The sequence below is a fragment of the Drosophila arizonae genome, chromosome 4, assembly GCF_054131065.1.
Source record: "Drosophila arizonae isolate 15081-1271.41 chromosome 4, UAZ_ARI_1.0, whole genome shotgun sequence".
In the NCBI taxonomy this organism is placed as follows: domain Eukaryota; kingdom Metazoa; phylum Arthropoda; class Insecta; order Diptera; family Drosophilidae; genus Drosophila; species Drosophila arizonae.
Window position 1 is genome coordinate 6,278,309 of NC_142924.1, and position 20,694 is coordinate 6,299,002.

Consider the following 20,694-nt stretch of genomic DNA (forward strand, 5'->3'; position numbering starts at 1 on the left):
ATTTAAATCCCACAAATGAAAATTTAATTTATATTGTTTCTTAAAGACGAAATTTAAATTTCAATGAATGGAATTATAAAAATTATAATTGACATTTTAATGAGTGGAAAAGAGAATATACAAAATTCAAATAAATCGAGAATATGACTTTCGTTTATTGCATCGCAGCAAGGAAATAAACACGAAATTATTTACATGACATTTTTTTATTGAAATTGTAATAAGTGGAAAATAAAATATACAAAAATATAAAATAAATCGAGAATTCAAATTCGTTTATTGCGCCGCAGCTTCGCGCTCTCGTTCTAAGAGCTGAGCCGATGAATTATTCGTTTCGGCTGGAGCTGGAACTGGAGCCGCAGCAGCTGGAGCTGCTGTTGTTGTCGCTGTCTGTGGGAGAAAGTTAGAAATTTCGTGTATTTAAATTTTAATTTTTAACTAATTTTTGTTCATTACCCTTCACCAACTTTTATTATTATTAGTAATATATTTTTCTTAACTTTTTATTTACAATTCATGTTTATATGTGCTAATGTGTGTGTTTGTGCATATGTGTGCTCTCTAAGTGATGGACTACAGATGCAGATGCGATAGTGGTTCATTTGAAGTGAGTGCTTGCTTTGGTTCATTTGGTGTGTGTGCGTGAGTTTGTGTGTGTTTGGTTCCGGCTCATCGTGTTCGTTCGTTGTGGTTCGTATGGCAGCTAATACACTAATTCTGTTACTCTCCTTCGCTTTCCTTTTCAGATTTTGCTTCTTCGTCAGCTTTCACTTCATTCTTTTCTTCTGTTCCTTCGTCAGCTTTCGTTTCATTCTTTTCTTCTGTTCCTTCTTCAGCTTTCGTTTCTTTCTTTTCTTCTGTTCCTTCTTCAGCTTTCGTTTCTTCTGTTACTTCTTCAGCATCGGCTTCTTTCTTTTCTTCTGTTCCTACTTCAGCATTGGGTTCTTTCTCTTCGTCTGTTGTTGATTCTTCTTTAGGATTTTCTTTCTCTTCAGAAGTTTCTTTAGTTTCTGCCTCATCTGCATTTACTTTAGTTTCTTCGGTACTTTCTTCATTATTTTCTACTTCATCTTTTTTCTCGTCTTCTTTATCTACTTCTTTCTTTGCTTCATCACCCTGTTTCTCATCTTCTGTTTTGGTTTCATCTGTTTTTGTTTCTTCGTTGGTATCATTTGTCTCTGCTTCCACCTCTTCAGTTTTTTCCTTATCTTCTTTCTTTTCGTCAGCTTCTTCGGGCTCTTTAGACGTTTCGGCAGTTTCGTTTTTTGCGCTTTCTTGCGTTTCCGACTCAACGGTCTCTTCGGCATTTTCTTTCTCTTCTTGCTTTTCTTCTACTGTATCTTTTTCTACACTTGATTTCTCTTCTGTTTCATGTTCATCTTTTTTCGACTCTTCCGTTTTCTCTTTAGTTTCGCCTTCAGACTTCTCTTCTGTTTCGTTTTCGGACTTCTCTTCTTCTGTTTTTTCTTCTTCAGGCTTTTCTTCCTTTTCATCTTTATCTTCTTTCGACTCTTCCTTTGTCTCACCTTCCGCATCTTCCGCTTTCTCTGCCTTTTCTTCCGTTTTCTTACCTTCACCTTCATTCTCATTTTTATCGTCTTCCTCTGCCTTCTCCTTCTGCTCATCTTCAGTTTTGTCTGCTTTTGGCATTAAAGGAATGTTAGAGTAATTGACATGCTGTGCATCCTTTATTTTACCTGTTGCTTCCTCCTTCTCTTCTTTCGATTCTGATTCGCCGTTACCTTCTTTAGCTTCGGTTACAGTCTGAGTTGTGATTAGAATTTCGGATTTGGTGCATTGCATTCAAGAGTGAGTGTTTTGTATTGTTGTTGTTGCAGTGGGGATATGGTACAGGATGGTATAAATGGGAAAATATATTTACAAATATCATTAAGGATTCGCTAATACTAATTTAACATCATTTGCTAAGCTTTATTTGCATTAGCATGCGATATTAGCAGCTCAATAGCAGCTACTGTTAACATTGACTACTGTTAACTTTGATTACTGTTAACTTTGTTTACTCTTTTCACATGCTAGTACTTTACAACATTCACGTTTTACCTTTTCTTCACTACTCTCTTCCTTTTTATCGCCCTCGTCGCCATCTTTATCTGTTTTCTCCTTATCCTCGCTCGTTTGCTCGCCATCTTCTGCCTTTTATTTGATGTAAAGTGACGAGTTTTAACAATACGATTCCACTCACAACTTTCGCTGTTATTTCACATGCGCTGTTTAACAACTGTAAAGCGCTGGCGCTAGCTGTTCTTGTTAGATTATTAAACTTATTGTTGTTTTAGTAAATAGAAATATATTTCATTTCGTTTGTATTTTTTATTAAATATGTACTTATATATTCAGCGGATTTTTATGTTTTCGCATTAACATAACTTAGCCGCACAAATCGTACAAATAGTTTAGTTTTAATACACTCAATTAAAATTTAGTATTTAAATCAAATTGCAACTGAAATTTGCGTTATTATTTCGAATGTGTGTTAACAAAATGTTATCAATACAAATCTTGTTACATATACATACAAAAGTGTGTGAGTGTATTATTTTATAAATAAATTATATATATTTTTTTTGATTAAACGTTGTAATTTCTTGCATTATGCATGTCATAAATATGTACGTGTATAAATATACATATAATGATAGTACCTTAACTTAAAGAACCGCAGTCGTGGTAATAGAAGCACATTTGCTAACAAAAAATTGATGTTTGCCGCCAAAGTTGCTGAAATGCTGTTAGATTACAGTTTAATGTTATTGCTGCTACTGTTAACATGGCTGGCTGGATTTGCTGATTGCATCGCGGCGTTAGTAATTAATTAAATGATGTGGCTTGATGTTAATGTTAATTTTTTGTTTGTTTTGTTATTGTTGTCATTTTTTTTGCTTCTGTGCAGGCTTGTTGTTGCTGTTGTTGTTGTCGCTTCATAACAGTTAAAACAGAATAGTACAAATTGCTCAAAGCTCTCAAACCTCTGCCTTCTCCGCATTCGCGCCTTCCCCTTCGCCTTCCGCTGGAGCTTTCTTTTCTTCATCCTCGGTCTTTTCGCCCTCTTTTGCCACTCCGTTCTCCTGCTTCAGCTCGATCTGAGCACTGCTCACAGCCGTTGTATCAGCGGGCGCCAGTTTGAGAAACACCTCCAGCGTATCAATCTCATTGGCCAAGTCGAAGGCATCATAATCGCCGCAATATTCCTCGTCGTTGAAGATTTGCGGTGGCAATGGATGTCTGGGCTCTGGATCGCTGACTGTGCCGCCGCTGCTAGTTGATTTGTTTTGCATAAACTCCTTTTCGCTCTCCTTGCCGGGTTCTGTTATGTCAATGGTATCGTACTGAATGTTCTTGCTGTCCAAGATCATCAGAACGCGCTGTTGACGCTTCTTCACCTAATGGAAATAGATAAAAATAATAAATCAGTTTAAGTTCTGCTTTTATTTTGATAAGCCTCCAGCCCTGGTTTTCAACTGCCGGCAAGCCCACGCACATACATATGCACACACTATCTCTCACTCTCACTTCAATACACTTATCTCTGCTGTCTTGTAATTAATTTTTGATAAACTGTTGTTTTTATTTATTGTCTCCTCACTCACACACCCAAACAAATATGTCTTCATAATATATATTTGTGGCGCTGACACGTCTCAAGTCTACAAACAATAAATAACGGCATAAATATAAAGCTTCGCTCTCACTCGCACCCATATTAAGCGAACACTCCCGTTGTTTTTTTTTTGCACAATGGCCGTTGTTTTAGCACAAAGATGAGGCGAACAAAAAAAAAAAAGAGAGTCAAATACATGAATCATGCACACACACACACACATATATTAACAAAGCCGTACCCACGCAAATAGACATACATGTATGAAAAACTGTAATCAATGAATTCTTTTACGCTTCACAGTACACACAGAGACAATAAAATAAGCTTATATGGAAATGTTTGCGGTCATTGTGCTGCTTCTTGCCACCACCATCAAAACGTACGCACACTTGCATACGCCAATCAAAATACCCACTTGCTGTTCAAAGAAGGCGAGCGCTAGAGAGATGACGTTTTGACTGTACGTACATACATACTAAATAATCGCTCACTCTCACACGCACGCACACACACACGCATTCTCAAGCGCAAACAAACGAGATGTGCAGTGCATAAAATAGAATATGCATTGCGGTATTTCTTTTTTATTTCGTCTATCACACTGTTAAGCAAGCATTCCATTAACATGACACTGACTCCTACTATTCAATCACACATACAAATATGCACGCACACATATACATACATATATCTATGTGCATTTGTCATAATGTGTGCTTGCTTTTCAGCTGCCCCGCCCGCAAGGAAACTGAAATACTCACCTCCTTGTTGCCGGACATGCCGCTGACGTACACTTTCAATACCATTTTTGCAATTAAGTATGCGCTGTTTTGGTCTTTAATTGAAAGCTTTATAAAATATGCGACTTTCACGACGATCAAAAATATTTTTAGAACTTTCTTTGCTCTGCTCTCTGCTTTATGATTTGCTTGCTTTTGGCCCCTACCGTGGATACGTAATTATTTATTTATTATAATACACACGCACTGGGCTAATTGCTGACAAACGCTGTAAATTCGTTGGACAAGCGAATAAAAAATTGTCTACTATAAAAGTGTAAAAATATTTAATAATATTAATTGCACAAATTCACATCGAACTCTGCCTTTTTATGTCTACTTTTGTCGTTCGAAACAGTGTTACCCTACTAATGTAGGCTGAAAATGCACATTGTAAAACGAAAAATACTGACTTGAAAATTTCCCATTTTGCTTATTTAGATTCGAAAATTAGTTCGAATCAGATTAAATATATAATAGAATCATTTTATATATTACAAATATTCATAATGGACGAGTTCTACATATAGTTATTTTATTATTCCACAAAGTCTTTATATTCAGATATTCAATGATGCTATTTTTCATACTTGAAAGCTGCGTACCAAACTTAAGCTATGGCGTCGATACAGGTCTGCATTTGTGATAACGGTGTGGAAATTATCGTTTTTCCATCGCAAGGCTTGCCTCTCTGTTCACGAATCGTCGTCACGCATGCATCGGTCGTCCATTTTTCGTAAGAGTTCGACAAAAAACTGAAAATTACATCGCAAAAAGACAAAAATTTCACAAATCATATCTATTATAAGAACTTTGAAACCGTAGCACAGTGCATTTCAGTGGCCTTTAAAATACTGCTCAACCCAATAAGCAATAGCAATATAAATTAGTTTTACAATTCAACTGCAACTGGGAAACGTTCGTGCGCGTATGTACAAAAAAAGTAAATAAAACGCGAGTGTGAAGTGGTGCAGAAATTGTGGCGGAAGCAACTATATATCAATGTAAGTGCGTTTGGGTGTGAGCAAATGCAAAAGCCAATTATTTTATGTTTCATTAATTAGTATCTAAAGTGCTTTCGATAATGATATGCGTTGCTGCGACCATTTTTTAAAATTTCACGAAATCAAAATTCCAACTCACAGCTGCAAGTGTGTGTGACTATGCGCGAGAGCGAGACAACTACTGAGCACATAAGCTGCTGTCATTTTATTTTCTTTAAAACGATTTTTTTTTTTTCGTTTTGGCATGGCGTTCGTCACGTAAAAAAGCACTAATCATTTATTATTAAAAAATCTTGAAAATACTGTAAATGATGACAGCAGGCAAATCGCACAAGCACACACACATACACATGCGATTTGAGTTCATTAACAGCTATAATGTGTGCGTGCATGCATGCATGTGTGTGGGGCAGTAGTAGTAGTGTCACAGAGCGTTGCTTTGTAAAAACAGCTGGTACAGCTTAAAGGATACGCATACGCGATATTGTTGTTGTACTTGTGCGTGATGCGTGAGAAACTGTTTGTTTGTGTGAGTGTGTTTGCTGGTGGTGGTTGACTCGTAGCGCAGTTTATAGTTTAATTTTCTTTGCTCTTTTGAGCTCCTTGCATTGCTATGCACGCATTGTTATTGTTGTTGTAGATGTAGTGTTGGAAAGTTGTTGTTGTCGGCCTGTGGCCTGTGGCTTGTACCGAACACTCCCTTTAATTGCGCATCGCTACTTCGTTTTCTTTTTAATGCTCTATTCGCAGGCAGCAGCTGCCAGCTCATAAATCGCTGCACCATTTTCTTTTATTCACTGTGCGTGCATGTGTGTCTATGGTGGTGTGTATCTCTGTGTGTGTGTGCGTCAGGTGAATCCTGTTTTCCTTGAAACCAGTTTCAAATTTCGAATTTCATTTCGCCTCAGTTGGCCGCTTCTCTAGTCTAATATTTCCGTTTCTCATCTTGTTCTCATTTACAGCGAACGCTTCCAACAACAAACCTGTGTGGCAATAAAAACAACAAAAATATATTTAATAAAAATAAAAATATATTAAGCAATTATCATATATATATATATATATTTTAAAAATATATTTATACACCTATATATATATAAAGAGAGTTAACATAGCTATGGCATGTGCAACACTTAAACGCGCCTTGGATTGGGAGTCGCTGAATCAGCGGCCCACGAAACGTCGTCGCTGCAATCCTTTCGGACAATCTGGCAGTAATTCGCCATCGCGTAACGGCAACAGCAACAATAATGATGCAGCTAGCAGCAGCGGCAGCTCGACAACGCCCAGCAATCGCTTTGCCAAGGACAGCAATGAGCCAAGTCCATTCTCCGAGTCTGCCTTATCTAAGATGTCGCCAGGTGAGTATTTCGTTCAATATATGTATCAACTGTTCTATTATTAATATAATATTCCAACCTCTTGCAGACAAAATGGCCGAGAATTTGTGCAATGAAATCAAAAGACTGCACAAACGCAAACAATTGCCGATTACATCCAGTGCCCTAGAGCGAATGCAGGACTCGGAATCGAGCGGCTCTGAAATGGGACCGGAGAGTCCGCATCGGCCGGACAGCCCGCCGAGTCACTTGATGATGCGCCATCATGGAGAGAAGGCATTGTTCACATTCAAACAGGTGCAGCTTATATGTGAGGGCATGATCAAGGAGAGAGAGGATCAACTGCGCGAACGTTACGAATCGGTGCTGACCACCAAATTGGCTGAGCAATATGATGCGTTTGTCAAATTCACATACGATCAGATCCAGCGTCGTTACGAAGCAGCGCCCAGCTGTAAGTCGTATATACTATAAGCAAAACTATACTATAAAATTGGATATATTTTCAGATTTGTCGTAAGGCTGCCCAAATTCTCACTACGATCTTATGTGGCGGTTTTTCCAGCCGGCGCGACAGCAACAGCAAATGCTAAAAGATAAAAAAACAACATAGAAGCCCTCATTTAAAAAAAAAAAAAAAAAAAAAAAAAAAAAAAAAAAAAAAATATTAAAAAACTGCATTGTGTTTATTATATATTTTGAAATATAAAAAGAGTTATAGTTTAAAACTAGATTAACATATATAAAAAAAAAAATGAAACAAAACAAAAGATTGTATTGGAACATCAACAACAAAAGGGAAGTAATACTTTAAAGCTTAAAACGCAAAACAAACAGCAAACAAAAGAAAATAACTTGTTACATTTACGTTTTCGCATAACGAGAATTCTAAATAAAAATGACAAATATCTATATAGTATGTATGAAACAAGAATAACTATAAAGTAAACACATTGCAAATGGTGCAACAAACACGTCTAAAAAAAAATATATTAAAAAAATAAACAAATTACACAATTCAATGAAACCTCAACAGTAGCTTCGTACATATATAAAGCAAAAACAAAAACTAAAAAGCAAAAAAAATATATATATGTTAGGTACATAGCAAATAAGGCATAATTGTAAAAGGTATCAAAACTATATTGTATTTCAAAATAGCAATGAGAAAAGAGATGACAAAACTAAAAAGGAGAAGAACTACTCATGAAATAACTTTTTCATAGTTTATTTTTGCATAATCATTTTCCTAAGCGAGTGAAACAGCAAACTGTATAAAAGATAACCGATAAATAAGTTTATACACAAATTCTTTGTTTTTTTTTCTTTGTTAATCTGTTTCTTCCTTTGATGTACATTTTGCAAAGTAATGAAAACGTAGACAAAAGTTTATTAAATTCGTTTGCAAACTTTAATTTACTTTAAAAATGTTAAACAACAATAAGAAAAAAGGAAAATTTATAATTTAAGTAAAACTTGAACACGCTTTCGTACATATGAATATGTACACTTGCTTGAGACGTTTCATGTTCATTATAAATATTTTTCACTTGATATACACACATGCATATATATTTTTCAATTGCCGCGATCATACATACTTTACATTAGTAATTTAAACTTAATATTAGTAAAGAAATGCCATTTTTATATTAAAATAAAAAACAGCGATGAATTGAGGAAATGAAAAGTTGGTTTTTAATTTGATTACATTTATTTTCTTTGAATGAAAAAAAGTATATTTCAAAATGTACTTTGGCGCTCATTCAAAATTAACAGCAGCGTGAAGTTGGCTGCGCACTTGTGGTACTTGGTGTGGGCTGTATTGCAACAATATATACGCGACAAAGTAAATATGAAATACAAAACGTTTATTTTTTATTTACCTAAAACTGATGAAATATTTTCAAAAGTCAATTTGCGCGCATTTTGGACTTGTTTCACAGATTGTCGATTCCACAGTCTACTTAATGTTGGCTGTGCGCAGAGTTGAGACACGTAAAGTTGGCCGCAGAAAACTGTTAACAGCATCGCTTAGCAGCGAACATGGTTATGTTAACAGTCAGTAAAGGAAAAGAAAAACAAGCAGTCGCTGGAATTTCGAGAGCAAGTAAAAATTGAACGTGTGATTTCTTAAACAATAAGTGTTTATACATAATATTATGTGTCGGTGAATATTCGAACCGGGATCAGCACCTGCCAGAGCTAACAATGCAGCACTCGCGATACCTACTAGACAAAGCTAACCAGATTTATTGAATCTCCCTTACAAAAAATACAAAATTAAAAAAAAAAAAGAATATATAAAGAGAGAGAGAGAGAGAGAGAGAGAGAGAGAGAGAGAGGGAAAAGAAAGCTAAACAATGTGCGATGTTGACGGTGAAATTTGTTGCGAGTCTGTGACTCAGCATGCGGTGCAAACTTCACCGGTGACTGCAAAAGTCGCAAGTGCCGAAGCCCAAACAGAAGTTCCTTTCCACGAATTGAAATACACGAATCAAAGCCTGCAGATTAAGTCGATACCTGATTGGAAGGTTGAGGAAGTGCAGCAATGGAGCTGTCTGGAGCAGTTCTCGCAAGAGATGCGCCTGTGTTTGCGTGCCGAGGAATTCGACGGTCAGGTGCTGCTTGCCCTAACGGAGGAGGATGTCCGCGACTTGCGCTACAAATTGGCCTACAAGCTGACGTTTGGCGAGATGAAGCGGTTTTGGCAAACGGTCTTCCATCTGCAATATCAGTGGCAACAGCAGCAGGATCAGCAGCTGCTGCACGAACAGCAGCTAAAGCTGCAATCGAATGGTGCACTGAGCACCACCACGTTGCCTCTGATGCTGGGCATCTCCAGCCATTTGGCGCAGTCGTCGCGTGGCAATGTTTTCATTACCGCGCCTGTTGTCGCGCCCCCGCCGGAATCCTGTCCATGCCCCTCGGTGCGCGATCGCGGCAGCAGCTTTTCCATGTCAGATACACTTCAGGGCAAAAACAAGCGTTGTGTATCGCCCGAATATTTTAAGACGGCAATCAGCTTAGGTGAGCATACGAAAGGGTGGGGCGGGGGCTAAAAGAGATGTAATGGGGGTCAATGGGGGTCTTATCGGTCAGTTGGCCAATTGGAAATAACCTTGAAATAATGACAAATCTTTATCTAATTTTATTACGATTGAGTTTACATTAGATATGCATATGTGCGTATGTGAGGGTGTGCGTACATTATCAAATTTAGCTACAGCTTTATTATGCCAGTGACGCGCGCTCTACTGTTATTTTAGTATTTGGAGGTTAAGCGTACATACATACATATGTATGTATGTAAATACATGCCTCTCCCTCCCACTTGAGTTCCCTAGCGCATGTTGTGGAATTTAATTTTTGTTTAGTTTTTGTGTAACTTTGCGTGCACGTAATTTTTAAATATTATGCTCTAACATTTGATTGTGGGCATAGAAACTTTGGCAAGCGATTCGTTAAGTTATTCTAAATTCAATTGCTAGCATATTTTCTGTTATAAAATGTTGCGTGGAATTGTTTACAGTACAATTTACAATACATATGTATGTAGGTAATTATCGTTAAAAATTCAGTTGATCTTATATTTTGATTAAAAAAACACATTTCTGTATAATTAACAGTTGGCTAAAAATTTTTACAGTGGTGTACCAATATTAGGTGCCTCGTTGATTGAACAAGGTATATTACATATATCCATATAACGGTTTACAGTAGTGTACACATATATTGTGTCCAGTTTAATTAATTCTTAACAACTGTTTTGAATTGTTTACACTACTGTGCCCAGATTAAATGACTAACTCAATTTCGAACAATTGCGCCGAATTACGTAGCTGTTTGGCTTTTCTGCTGAATTTATTTATGTTTCTTTCTATATTTTGTTTCGATTTCCTTGAATTGTTCCCACTGCTCTATCCATATTAAGTGGCTGGCTCGATTTCTTTATTATATAATTGCCTTTATTCCACTTTACATTTCCATTATAGTTGCTACATATAACAGTTTACAGTGCTTACAGTAGTGTACACATATAAAGTGTCCACTTCAGTTCTTAATATTAAATTGTTTACACCACTGTGCCCATATTAAAATTCAAATAGCTGCGTCGAACTGGATGTCTTTTCTACTGAAGTTATACTCCATTTTCCTTCTAAGCTAAACAAAGTATTATTAGTCGGATTGTTCACTGTTAAGCGGAACTCTATTTGATTTATTTATTTTGCAGGCTATTCATTTGTGGTCACATGGATAACATCGTTTGTAATGGTGATAGTGCACGAGCGTGTACCCGATATGAAGCGTTATCCCCCGCTGCCGGATATATTCCTCGACAATGTGCCCCACATACCGTGGGCGTTCAATATGTGTGAGATTACCGGCACGCTTTTATTTACAATATGGCTGTTTGTGCTGATCTTTCACAAGTATCGCATGGTTCTGCTGCGGCGTTTCTTTGCACTGGCCGGCACTGTATTCCTGCTGCGTTGCGTCACGATGCTGATTACGTCGCTAAGTGTGCCCGGCACCCATTTGCAGTGCAATCAAAAGGACTTTGCCATTGACGATCCCAATGTGGATGTCTTTGGAGCACTGGTCATACGCATGACGAGAGCCTATCGCATCTGGAGCGGCTTGGGCATGTCCATACAGGGTGTACGCACTTGTGGAGATTATATGTTTAGTGGGCATACGGTGGCCTTGACGTTGCTTAACTTCTTTATCACTGAGTGTGAGTATTGAGTATTCATTTAATCTAATCAAGAAATAATTTATATCGACTTTTCCTCTTTAGATACCCCGCGTAACCTCTACTTTCTCCACACGCTGACCTGGCTATTGAATATGTTTGGCATCTTCTTCATACTGGCTGCCCACGAGCATTATTCGATTGATGTGTTTGTTGCCTTCTATATCACTTCACGCCTATTTCTCTACTATCATACGCTGTCCAACAATCGGGTAAGTATTTTGAAATTCAGTCAATGGATTGTTCGATCTAACATAAATTTTCTAATAGGCTCTCATGCAAAGTGATTCGACGCGGACACGGATCTGGTTTCCCATGTTCAGCTATTTCGAGAACTCCGTGGATGGCATCATTCCGAATGAATTCGATACGACCAGCTCGCTTATTGACTCGCTGGTCCAACAAGTAATTCGCATTAAAGATCATATCGCTCTCATTGTCAATCGAATTTGGTTGGCCCGCACATTCTCAACATCGTCGTTTAATTTGTTTGAGAACTCCGACCACGATACACAAAATCATTTTCCGTCAAAACCAACCAGTAATTTGCAATTGCGTATCAGCTCTACGCCCATTTTGGGCAATGCATCAAAACAGCAGATGAAGCCGTCAACGGCCGATGCGAACGTTAGCCCATTTACCAGTGCGGCGAACGATCTGCGGAATCACCTGTCCGAGAAGAAGGTGCTCTGATTGCGTCTTCCAACCAACAGCAGCTGGATAATCAATTCTCTAAGCTGTTTAATGAAAGAGCAAATCGGATTGCAGAAAAACAATGCAAGCATATATATATATATACACAGATACACAGACATAAACACAAATTCACACCGACTGATAATTTGTACTCTTTAAAAATTAATTTTTACATCTTTCCAATTGCAGCAGTTCCTGTAACTGTATTATCAATATATATATGTACATATATATATATAAATGTATATATGTATGTATATATGTGTGTACCACTAGTAGTGCCTTTTCAGGTAGTCTCAACGCTCTCCATTCTCTTTTAGGTAAATAACTTTTAGTTAACAAAACTGGATTAATGTGCAAATCAATTGCATGAAATTGCGCTATGAAATGTACCAATTGATTCATTGATCATATTCCTCATTCCGCTCACTTTAGTTTTATTATTGAAGACTATTTAATGCATTATTATGTAATTATAAGCATGTACAACATCTATAAGTTATTTAGTCATAAGTTACAAAGTTTCTGTTGAACGCACAAAATTCAATAAATCAAAATTTCAGTGATATAATTATGTAGATGTTTTTATTTTGTTGGCCAGGTATAATTTGAGTTTCGGTTATTTGGCGCGCTGCAAAACAAATTTCAATTAGCAAATACCACTGACCAGTGCAAATACTGATTTATTTGCAAATATCTGGTCACACATCACAAATGTTTTTATTAGAGATGCGTGATTCGCACATGCCAAAAGGTCACGAAATGTGGAACATGTGCTTTTTATTATTATCATTTTAATCACAAGAGTATATAGTAGTTCAAAAAACATTATACGATTTTATTTTTACATTGTAAGTAAGCTAAGAAATATATTAAATGCTCAAGTTTCTAAATAAATGTAATCAATATAACAATACGTACAATTTTTTAAATAATGATGAGTGCTATATCAGTAGGCATATCGCATCACGAGCCGTAATCGATAGTTTCCACGGAATGTCACTGGCGATTGCTACTTATTCCAAGCGTCGGCGTCATATTGTTAGCGGTTAACGCCAAATAATTCTCGTGTGAATTTTGGCAGCTCTTATTTTGCCCACACAGAATATGAAGAAAGTCAAACCACTATTGCATGATCATTTAATAACAAATCGAGTGAAGCAGGTAATGTGCACATACATTACTGTCTGTCGCTAACTGTTTAACGTCAGACAGCCGGCAAGCAAACAAAAAAAAAAAAAAAAAAAAATCGCAAAAGCAAGGTTAGATTCTGACAGACGTCTGCAATTATTAAATGTAGATTTTTCTCTTGCGTTGCTCGCATTTCTAGTATTTGGAAGACCACATTGACGAGACATATTTGGATGTGAAGCAGATGACCAAAGAGTTGATGCGCAAATATCCCGAGTATTCGCGTCGCAAATTTGGACCATTCAGACAACTGGTGCATCAAGGTAAATATTAAAGTAAATATTACAAACGTCTCTGCGCATGACGGACAGACGAGGGCAATGTAACAAATGTTAATTGGCCAGTATTATTATATTCTGTTTTTGGGGTAGGCTCCAAAGTAGGGTGAGCTGTCTGGCCAGCGTGCTGCAGTGCACGTATTTCACCAGGGCGTCCGAAAAGACGGCTCCTAAACAGTTAGACTGCGGTTTCTGTAAATCGATGCATATTTGATTTGCTATTAAGCATACGATATACATATGTATATAATGTTTAAGTATTGTAATAATCTTTCTTATTTAGAATCGAGTTCATAATGTACAATGTCGGCGAGCGTGCTGAATTACCTGCTACTATACTACTATTATTAGTATACTACTATTTAGCCATTTGGTAAACCATTTACTCGGTTTTTCGCTTTTCAGCTTTTTCCATTGTTTCCGAAAGCTATAACTTAGATAAGGCCAGCAGTTCTGAGGAAGAGGAATACTATTTATCAGACGAACCAGAGACGCCCAACAACAGCGTCATGAACAATATAATGCAGGGTTTGTACACCCAGAATCAGTCACAAGTTCGCAGAGCTTCACAAACTCCAAAGCCAAGCAATGAGCCCATTGACATTTCCAGCGGTGATGAGAACGACGATGAATCCAGAAGTCCATCAAATGGTGCTGGCAGCTTGGCTGGTGGTGCCACGGTTATAGCGCCAGTTAAAGCGCTCAAACGACCCATGGATCAGAGCCAGACTGCGGCAGCAGTGCTGGCCAAGAAGGGTAAGAATCAACAATAGTGCGAGCACTCTAACTTATGCCTTAATAGGTAAAACATCTCTATTTGACTTGCTTGCAGGGGTGCGACAGGATAACCTAACTGGCGGCAATAGCGGAGCTAATCAAATGCCGTCGAAGAAATGTGAGCAGGTTTTAGAGATAATTAATGGTTTGTTCTATATTAAATGACTATTGTCTGGTGTTTCAGATGTGGCCAATCTTGGCAAAGGCAATTGCGACGCTGGATCCAGCAAGGAGCCATCTCATCATGGACCCTCGCATGGCTATCAACAGCACCAACAGTTTTCACAGCAGCAACAGCAGCAACAACAACATCATCATCAGCAGCAGATGCGTATTCGCAAATACAAAAAGGAATTGGATGTGACACGCATCACAGAGAGTTTCCGTGATATTGGTGGCATGGATGGTACACTGAAAGAGCTATGCGAAATGCTTATACATATCAAATCACCGGAATTCTATTTCCAATTGGGTTTGCTGCCATCGCGTGGCCTCCTGCTGCACGGACCGCCGGGCTGTGGCAAAACCTATTTAGCGCGTGCCATTGCGGGTGTACGTATATATCATTTAATCATGAATTTATACATTATAATATATATATTTCTATATCAATCTAGCAATTAAAAATGCCGTTGCTTGAGGTGCCGGCCACGGAGTTGATTGGAGGCATTTCTGGTGAATCGGAGGAGCGTATACGTGATGTCTTCGAGCAGGCAATTGATAATTCGCCATGTGTGCTCTTCATTGATGAAATCGATGCCATTGCGGGCAATCGTCAGTGGGCATCCAAGGATATGGAGCGACGAATTGTCTCACAGCTCATCACCAGCTTGGATCAGCTAAAGAGTACTGAATTCGGACAATCAGTTGTTGTCATTGCTGCCACAACACGGCCGGACACATTGGATCCGGGTCTGCGTCGCATTGGACGCTTCGACCATGAAATCGCCATACACATACCATCGCGCAAAGAACGACGTGAAATCTTGCGCATACAGTGCGAGGGTTTGTCCGTTGACCCGAAGCTGAACTATGATAAAATTGCTGAACTAACGCCCGGCTATGTGGGCGCTGATCTGTTGGCTTTGGTCTCGCGTGCCGCCACAATCGCTGTGAAACGACGATCGATGAAGAAGTTTCGTGAGCTGCATGCAGCTAATGAAATGAATATGACAACGGTGACGCTAGACGACGATGAGACCGTTGAGCCGGTGCAGGAGAAGCCAGCAGGTGCTGAGAAGCCAGCAGATGCTGAGAAGCCAGCAGAGGCTGAGAAGCCAGCTGATGCGGAGAAGACGGGCGGGGAAGCAGAAAAGCCAAAGTCGGATAAAGAAAATGCAGAAGCCATAAATGGCGAGAAGGCCAATGAAGATGATTCCATGGATGTGGACGAGAAGGAAACTGATGCGTCAGCTGAAAAAGCCGAATCTGAAACCAAGCAGCAAGTCGAAACGCCAGACAAGTCGCCAGCTGAGCTCGAAGAGTTCTACGAACCAACGTTGGCTGAGTTGACAAATTTCTTGGACAATCCGCCAGAGGAATTTGCCGATCCGAACTTCTGTCTGACCTTAGATGATTTCATGGCCGCTGTTAAGCTCATACAACCTTCCGCCAAACGCGAAGGTTTCATCACTGTGCCGGACACCACATGGGAGGATATTGGCTCGCTGCATGACATACGCGAGGAACTGAAGCTAGCTGTGCTGGCGCCCGTAAAGTATCCCGATATGTTAGTACGCCTCGGCCTGGAGGCGCCCTCCGGCGTGCTGCTCTGCGGACCACCAGGCTGTGGCAAGACGCTGTTAGCCAAGGCCATAGCCAATGAGGCGGGCATTAACTTTATATCCGTTAAGGGCCCTGAACTCATGAACATGGTAAGTGAGCTGACTTTAAACAAATCGCAATTTGCCTGGTTAAACTCAAATCTTAATTTGATTTTAGTATGTGGGCGAGAGCGAGCGTGCAGTGCGCGCTTGTTTCCAACGTGCTCGCAACTCGTCGCCCTGTGTGATCTTCTTTGATGAGTTCGATTCGCTGTGCCCCAAGCGGTCGGACGGAGGCGATGGCAATAATTCCGGCACCCGCATTGTCAATCAACTGCTCACGGAAATGGATGGAGTGGAGGAGCGCAAAGGTGTCTATATACTGGCTGCTACCAATCGACCGGATATCATAGATCCGGCTATTTTGCGTCCGGGTCGTTTAGACACCATACTCTATGTGGGCTTGCCGCAAGAGCAGGAGCGTGTAGATATATTGAAAGCTACCACGAAGGTGAGCAGAGATTGGAATTAGATTCTTGACTATAATTACTAATAGAAGACCCTTTTGTACACATATAGAATGGCAAGCGTCCAGTGCTGGCGGATGATGTGAATCTGGAGGCGTTGGCTGCCAAAACAGATGGCTATACGGGCGCCGATTTGGCCGGACTGGTCAAACAGGCGTCCATGTTCGCGCTGCGCCAATCGCTGAACAGCGGCAACACCACAGTGGACGATCTGTGCGTGCGCCAACAGCATTTCGAGGAGGCACTCAAGCAGCTGCGTCCCTCGGTTAGCGAGCAGGTAAGCATAGCATAACTTTAACCAGCTGGGATATACTCATTGAATAAAATATTTCCTATTGCCTCTCAACAGGATCGCAAGGTGTATGAGAAGCTGCGTCAGAAGTATGCTGCACCGCGTATGCCTTCTTTTGAGACCAAATGAATATCTCTATTAGTGACTCACACACACACACTGTTGTACTAGTATTTAAGCAACACACACACACAGGCAGCAATCGCGGAGATTGCATGCATATTCCTCATTTGATTTACAATGTACAAAAACCAAGTTATACATACATATATGCATACACCCATACATCAACCTACACACAAACACACATACAGAATAAAAATGCCCAAGCGAACTCAACTTTGGGACCAAGCCCAGGCCGTTTGTATATAAACTCGTTATAAACATATACAACACACGCACGCACACACACACAGACGACTGTAAGGATAAGGAGAATCCTCTAGGATGGTCCGTCGCCCTGGCCGCGACGTATTCGTATCGGCGCCGTTAGCGATCGCGGCGGCATCTGGGCGGCGTCCATGTGACGCTGCTGCAGTTCGAGTATTTCGGCGTGCTGTGTTAATAGTGAGCGTTTGGAGCGTTTTCTGCTCTTCTTCTTGAGTGATTTCTTCTTGGTGTCACTGGCGTGGCTGGCATTCGTATCGCCGGTGCCGGAAGTGCTGTGAGCAGCCGGCGGCCTGGGCGCCACCGGCTCTTCGTCTCGCTTGATGCTCTGCCTCAAATCGAAGGCGCTCTTGCACATCTCACGTATGCCGAACCAGCTCTCGTGGCCAATCTGGCTGATCATCTCAACGGGCGGCTGGAAGCCCAGCTCGCGTGAGGGCAGCTCCATGACCAGCGCCAGTGGAGCCTTCAACACACCGTACACATAGTCCACAACGGAGCCGGCAATGGTGCGTTTGGTCAGGCAGCTAATGCTGCCCGTGCGATATTCCCGGCCATTGTACGTCTTGATGGCCGTCCGTCCAGTGGTGGCCAGCGTGTGGAGCTCACGCCAGTGATATGGAGCCTCGCGGCAATAGCCCCATGGATACATGATGCTCTGGCCATACGAGTGCAGCGACAGGAAGAACAACAGATTGGGCGCCAGGGTATCGAGGATGTTGCGCATGGCTCGTGTCTCCGGCTCGGAGAACGGACGTTCGCCTTTGTATGTATTACGGTTGGTTCTCACGGGTCCGCACTCCCAGAATATGTCGTAATTGCGATTGCAGTCGGCGCCCACAATTTTGGTCGATTTCTGTGGACGGCGATTCTTTCGCCAATTTCGATTCTGTGGGGGGAGTAAGGATGGATGAGGATGGAGAAGCTGATTGATAATGCTGGAGGGGCTAAGACTCCTACCTTCGTCCGCGAATACTCGTAGCCATCGGGATTCACGAGCGGCACAATGATGAAGCGCAGATTTCGCAGCACTTCGATGTTGCGCGTGTATCGCTCCGTCAGCTGGTAGATGCAATTGAGGCAGGTGCTAACCGTAATCCATTCCCGGGCATGGGTGCCGGCCTCAATGAAAATGATGTTCCGATTCTTGTCGCCGGGCAATACGAGGGGCCCTTTCGCTCCCGTACTTCTGTGGACGTCCGCCATCTTGGCCGCCTGCAGACGCATCACGGACGACAGCTCCACATTATCCGGATTATTCCAATTGATCTCTAGGGCGCGCACCTCTCGCCGCTCGTGCGTCAGGCCCAGCGTGTAGAGCTTCACGAAATTGGAGTACTTGTGCACAATGTATTCCAAATACTGATTGATCTGATTGTACTCCAGATAGGTGTGCAGCACATCCGGCCGGGGTATGATCACACGGCGTGCATTGTGAGGGGGCACCGGCACCTGGGTTACCCTCGGACCGGCGCGTGCCTTCTTCTTGGCGCGTTTCGTAGTGTTTTGCATTTCCAATTTATGTTGGGTGTGGATGGGTGGGATTTGGATGTGATTAAAATTAGTTATGAATGTGTCAAGTACATAAATGTTGAGTGTTGCAAGAGTGGTCGAGAAACTAAACTATATAAGCACTAAAAATTTGTAAATAAACGAGTATAGACACAGAAATACAAAAAGAACTGTGATTCGAATACGGAATTTGTCGATGTTGAAACACTTTTCCGCCTGGCTGGCCAAGGCCTGCTGGAAGGCGGACGAGCAAACGAACGAGCAAACAAACAGAAAGAAAAGGCTAAATTTCTATAGAAATCGGAAATCGTACCTCCTGCAGCAGCTGCTCGACAAGGACGAGACGTGCGAGTCCTTTGGGCCCAACAGCCATTGTGTGACCCTAACGGACTGCCAGCCAGAGTTTTTATCAAACGATGCACTGGGAATAGTGCCACATCCACAGCCACATCCACATCCACATCCACATCCATATCGTGGGCGTTTGCTAAATTGGAGCAGCGACAACGTTTAATAAGTTGGGCACGGCAGAGTTTGTTGTTGTAATGCGGAATTGGATTTGTATATCCTGCTTGTATATCCTGCCTGCATTTGGCAGTCGCTGCCACAGAAACGCAAATATGCTAAATGTCAGACAACATAGCGACAGAGACAGAGCAAGAGCGAGAGTGAGAGCGAGAGTGAGAGAGAGATAGATGGTAAGTGGGTGGCCAAAAGCGCAGGCACGAGCTATGCAAATAAACAAGGCCTACAGCTCCACAACTGGCGTGTCGTTCCGGAAACGGAGCAACGTAGCAGCAGCATATGCCCCATGGATCGAGCCTAGCGAATGCGAATTAAAGCATTTCTGCCTACAAAAATCATTTTCCAGATTGCCTCTAAATAACACTGGACTACATGAGAAATTACCTGAAAAATTCAAAATGCAGAATAACTGTAGAGTTGCGAATATCCGAATATCCGGTTATATGCAGACTGTTGTAGCTAACTTTCGAAATTTCCTATATATAACTTGATCTATGAAGCTATATAGTTATATATGCAGAATTTTCTTGAATCTTCTTGATCAGGACAAGTATAGATCTAGTCATGTACCTTTCTCCATCATCCCATCCGTATGAACTTGGTAATCTCGTTGACCTCAACAGCTAGAGGCTGGAAATTTTGAATATACACAAGTTCCTTTTAGCAAGTATTTCTACTTTTCTTTACTTTTATGTCTTTTCACTATTCACTTCAAGTTCACTACTAGAAGAAGGCATCTGCATTGTGTATACATATACTTTCTTTACGGCTTTCTCGTCTTAACCGTATATTCTAATATTAGGTTGGACAGTGTAGCTGGTTGGCCGACAAACGTCAACGCAAATGTCAAAAACTACGCGGAGTCGGAACATGTGTATATACTCCATTCAATATACATACACACACATATATATTCATTGAATGCATTTAGAGGAAACATCGTTTGCGACGCAACCAGTTGATTTATACAGAAAACAAGGTTCGTGTTGATTTTCATTTAACGGTCTTTTAGTCAACTTCCTGACACAGTGACTGCCATATATTTACGTCTGGCAGCTGCATAAGAAAAGCGTCGCTAAGCGATACCCTGTAACCTGTATTTAGAATCATGGGAAAATGGAAAGATTTTATTTTTGATTGAGAGTAAATTAAAGTGGGCTTTATATGTAGATCCCATATATTAATATATTTGATATATTTTTTTAGGTTATCTATTAGTCCATCACTCACCTTAATAAACTA

General features: G+C 40.5%; 5 protein-coding genes across 13 annotated transcripts; 3 read left to right on the plus strand and 2 right to left on the minus strand.

Annotated features, from left to right (window-relative positions):
* Positions 1-187: 187 nt before the first annotated feature.
* Sh3beta (SH3 domain binding glutamate rich protein Sh3beta) lies at positions 188-4,787 on the minus strand. 7 transcript variants are annotated; one of them, XR_016269827.1, is made up of 6 exons: positions 4,387-4,787; positions 2,991-3,404; positions 2,065-2,157; positions 1,698-1,764; positions 457-1,640; positions 188-390 (listed from the first exon to the last, which is right to left on the minus strand). XR_016269827.1 is itself a non-coding variant. In XM_089467513.1 (5 exons), exons 1-5 carry the CDS (start codon positions 4,429-4,431, stop codon positions 721-723), a joined length of 1,539 nt encoding a protein of 512 aa, XP_089323639.1. In that variant the 5' UTR covers positions 4,432-4,787; the 3' UTR covers positions 443-720. The 7 variants fall into 7 exon arrangements, 6 of the variants coding, with proteins under 6 accessions (XP_089323639.1, XP_089323640.1, XP_089323641.1 ...); XM_089467513.1 differs by lacking the exon at positions 188-390 and having other exon boundaries at positions 443-1,640; XM_089467514.1 differs by lacking the exon at positions 188-390 and having other exon boundaries at positions 443-1,637; positions 4,387-4,786.
* A 276-nt stretch (positions 4,788-5,063) lies between these two features.
* Positions 5,064-8,057, plus strand: akirin. The gene is made up of 4 exons (XM_018007130.2): positions 5,064-5,408; positions 6,371-6,769; positions 6,837-7,202; positions 7,258-8,057. The coding sequence occupies exons 2-4, from the start codon at positions 6,526-6,528 to the stop codon at positions 7,266-7,268; spliced, it is 621 nt and encodes a 206-aa protein (XP_017862619.1). The 5' UTR covers positions 5,064-5,408; positions 6,371-6,525; the 3' UTR covers positions 7,269-8,057.
* A 745-nt stretch (positions 8,058-8,802) lies between these two features.
* Positions 8,803-12,771, plus strand: SMSr (Sphingomyelin synthase related). Its single transcript, XM_018007125.2, has 4 exons — positions 8,803-9,778; positions 10,983-11,486; positions 11,550-11,716; positions 11,775-12,771. The coding sequence occupies exons 1-4, from the start codon at positions 9,112-9,114 to the stop codon at positions 12,195-12,197; spliced, it is 1,761 nt and encodes a 586-aa protein (XP_017862614.1). The 5' UTR covers positions 8,803-9,111; the 3' UTR covers positions 12,198-12,771.
* A 135-nt stretch (positions 12,772-12,906) lies between these two features.
* Positions 12,907-17,367, plus strand: smid (nuclear valosin-containing protein-like smid). 3 transcript variants are annotated; one of them, XM_018007120.2, is made up of 9 exons: positions 12,907-13,364; positions 13,531-13,654; positions 14,075-14,425; positions 14,472-14,564; positions 14,631-14,998; positions 15,064-16,320; positions 16,388-16,720; positions 16,789-17,013; positions 17,086-17,367. In XM_018007120.2, the coding sequence occupies exons 1-9, from the start codon at positions 13,308-13,310 to the stop codon at positions 17,155-17,157; spliced, it is 2,880 nt and encodes a 959-aa protein (XP_017862609.1). In that variant the 5' UTR covers positions 12,907-13,307; the 3' UTR covers positions 17,158-17,367. The 3 variants fall into 3 exon arrangements, with proteins under 3 accessions (XP_017862609.1, XP_017862610.1, XP_089323636.1); XM_018007121.2 differs by having other exon boundaries at positions 14,502-14,564; XM_089467510.1 differs by having other exon boundaries at positions 13,335-13,462.
* LOC108613580 (carboxypeptidase B1) lies at positions 17,364-19,178 on the minus strand. The gene is made up of 2 exons (XM_018007126.2): positions 18,376-19,178; positions 17,364-18,304 (listed from the first exon to the last, which is right to left on the minus strand). The coding sequence occupies exons 1-2, from the start codon at positions 18,925-18,927 to the stop codon at positions 17,471-17,473; spliced, it is 1,386 nt and encodes a 461-aa protein (XP_017862615.1). The 5' UTR covers positions 18,928-19,178; the 3' UTR covers positions 17,364-17,470.
* Positions 19,179-20,694: the final 1,516 nt, after the last annotated feature.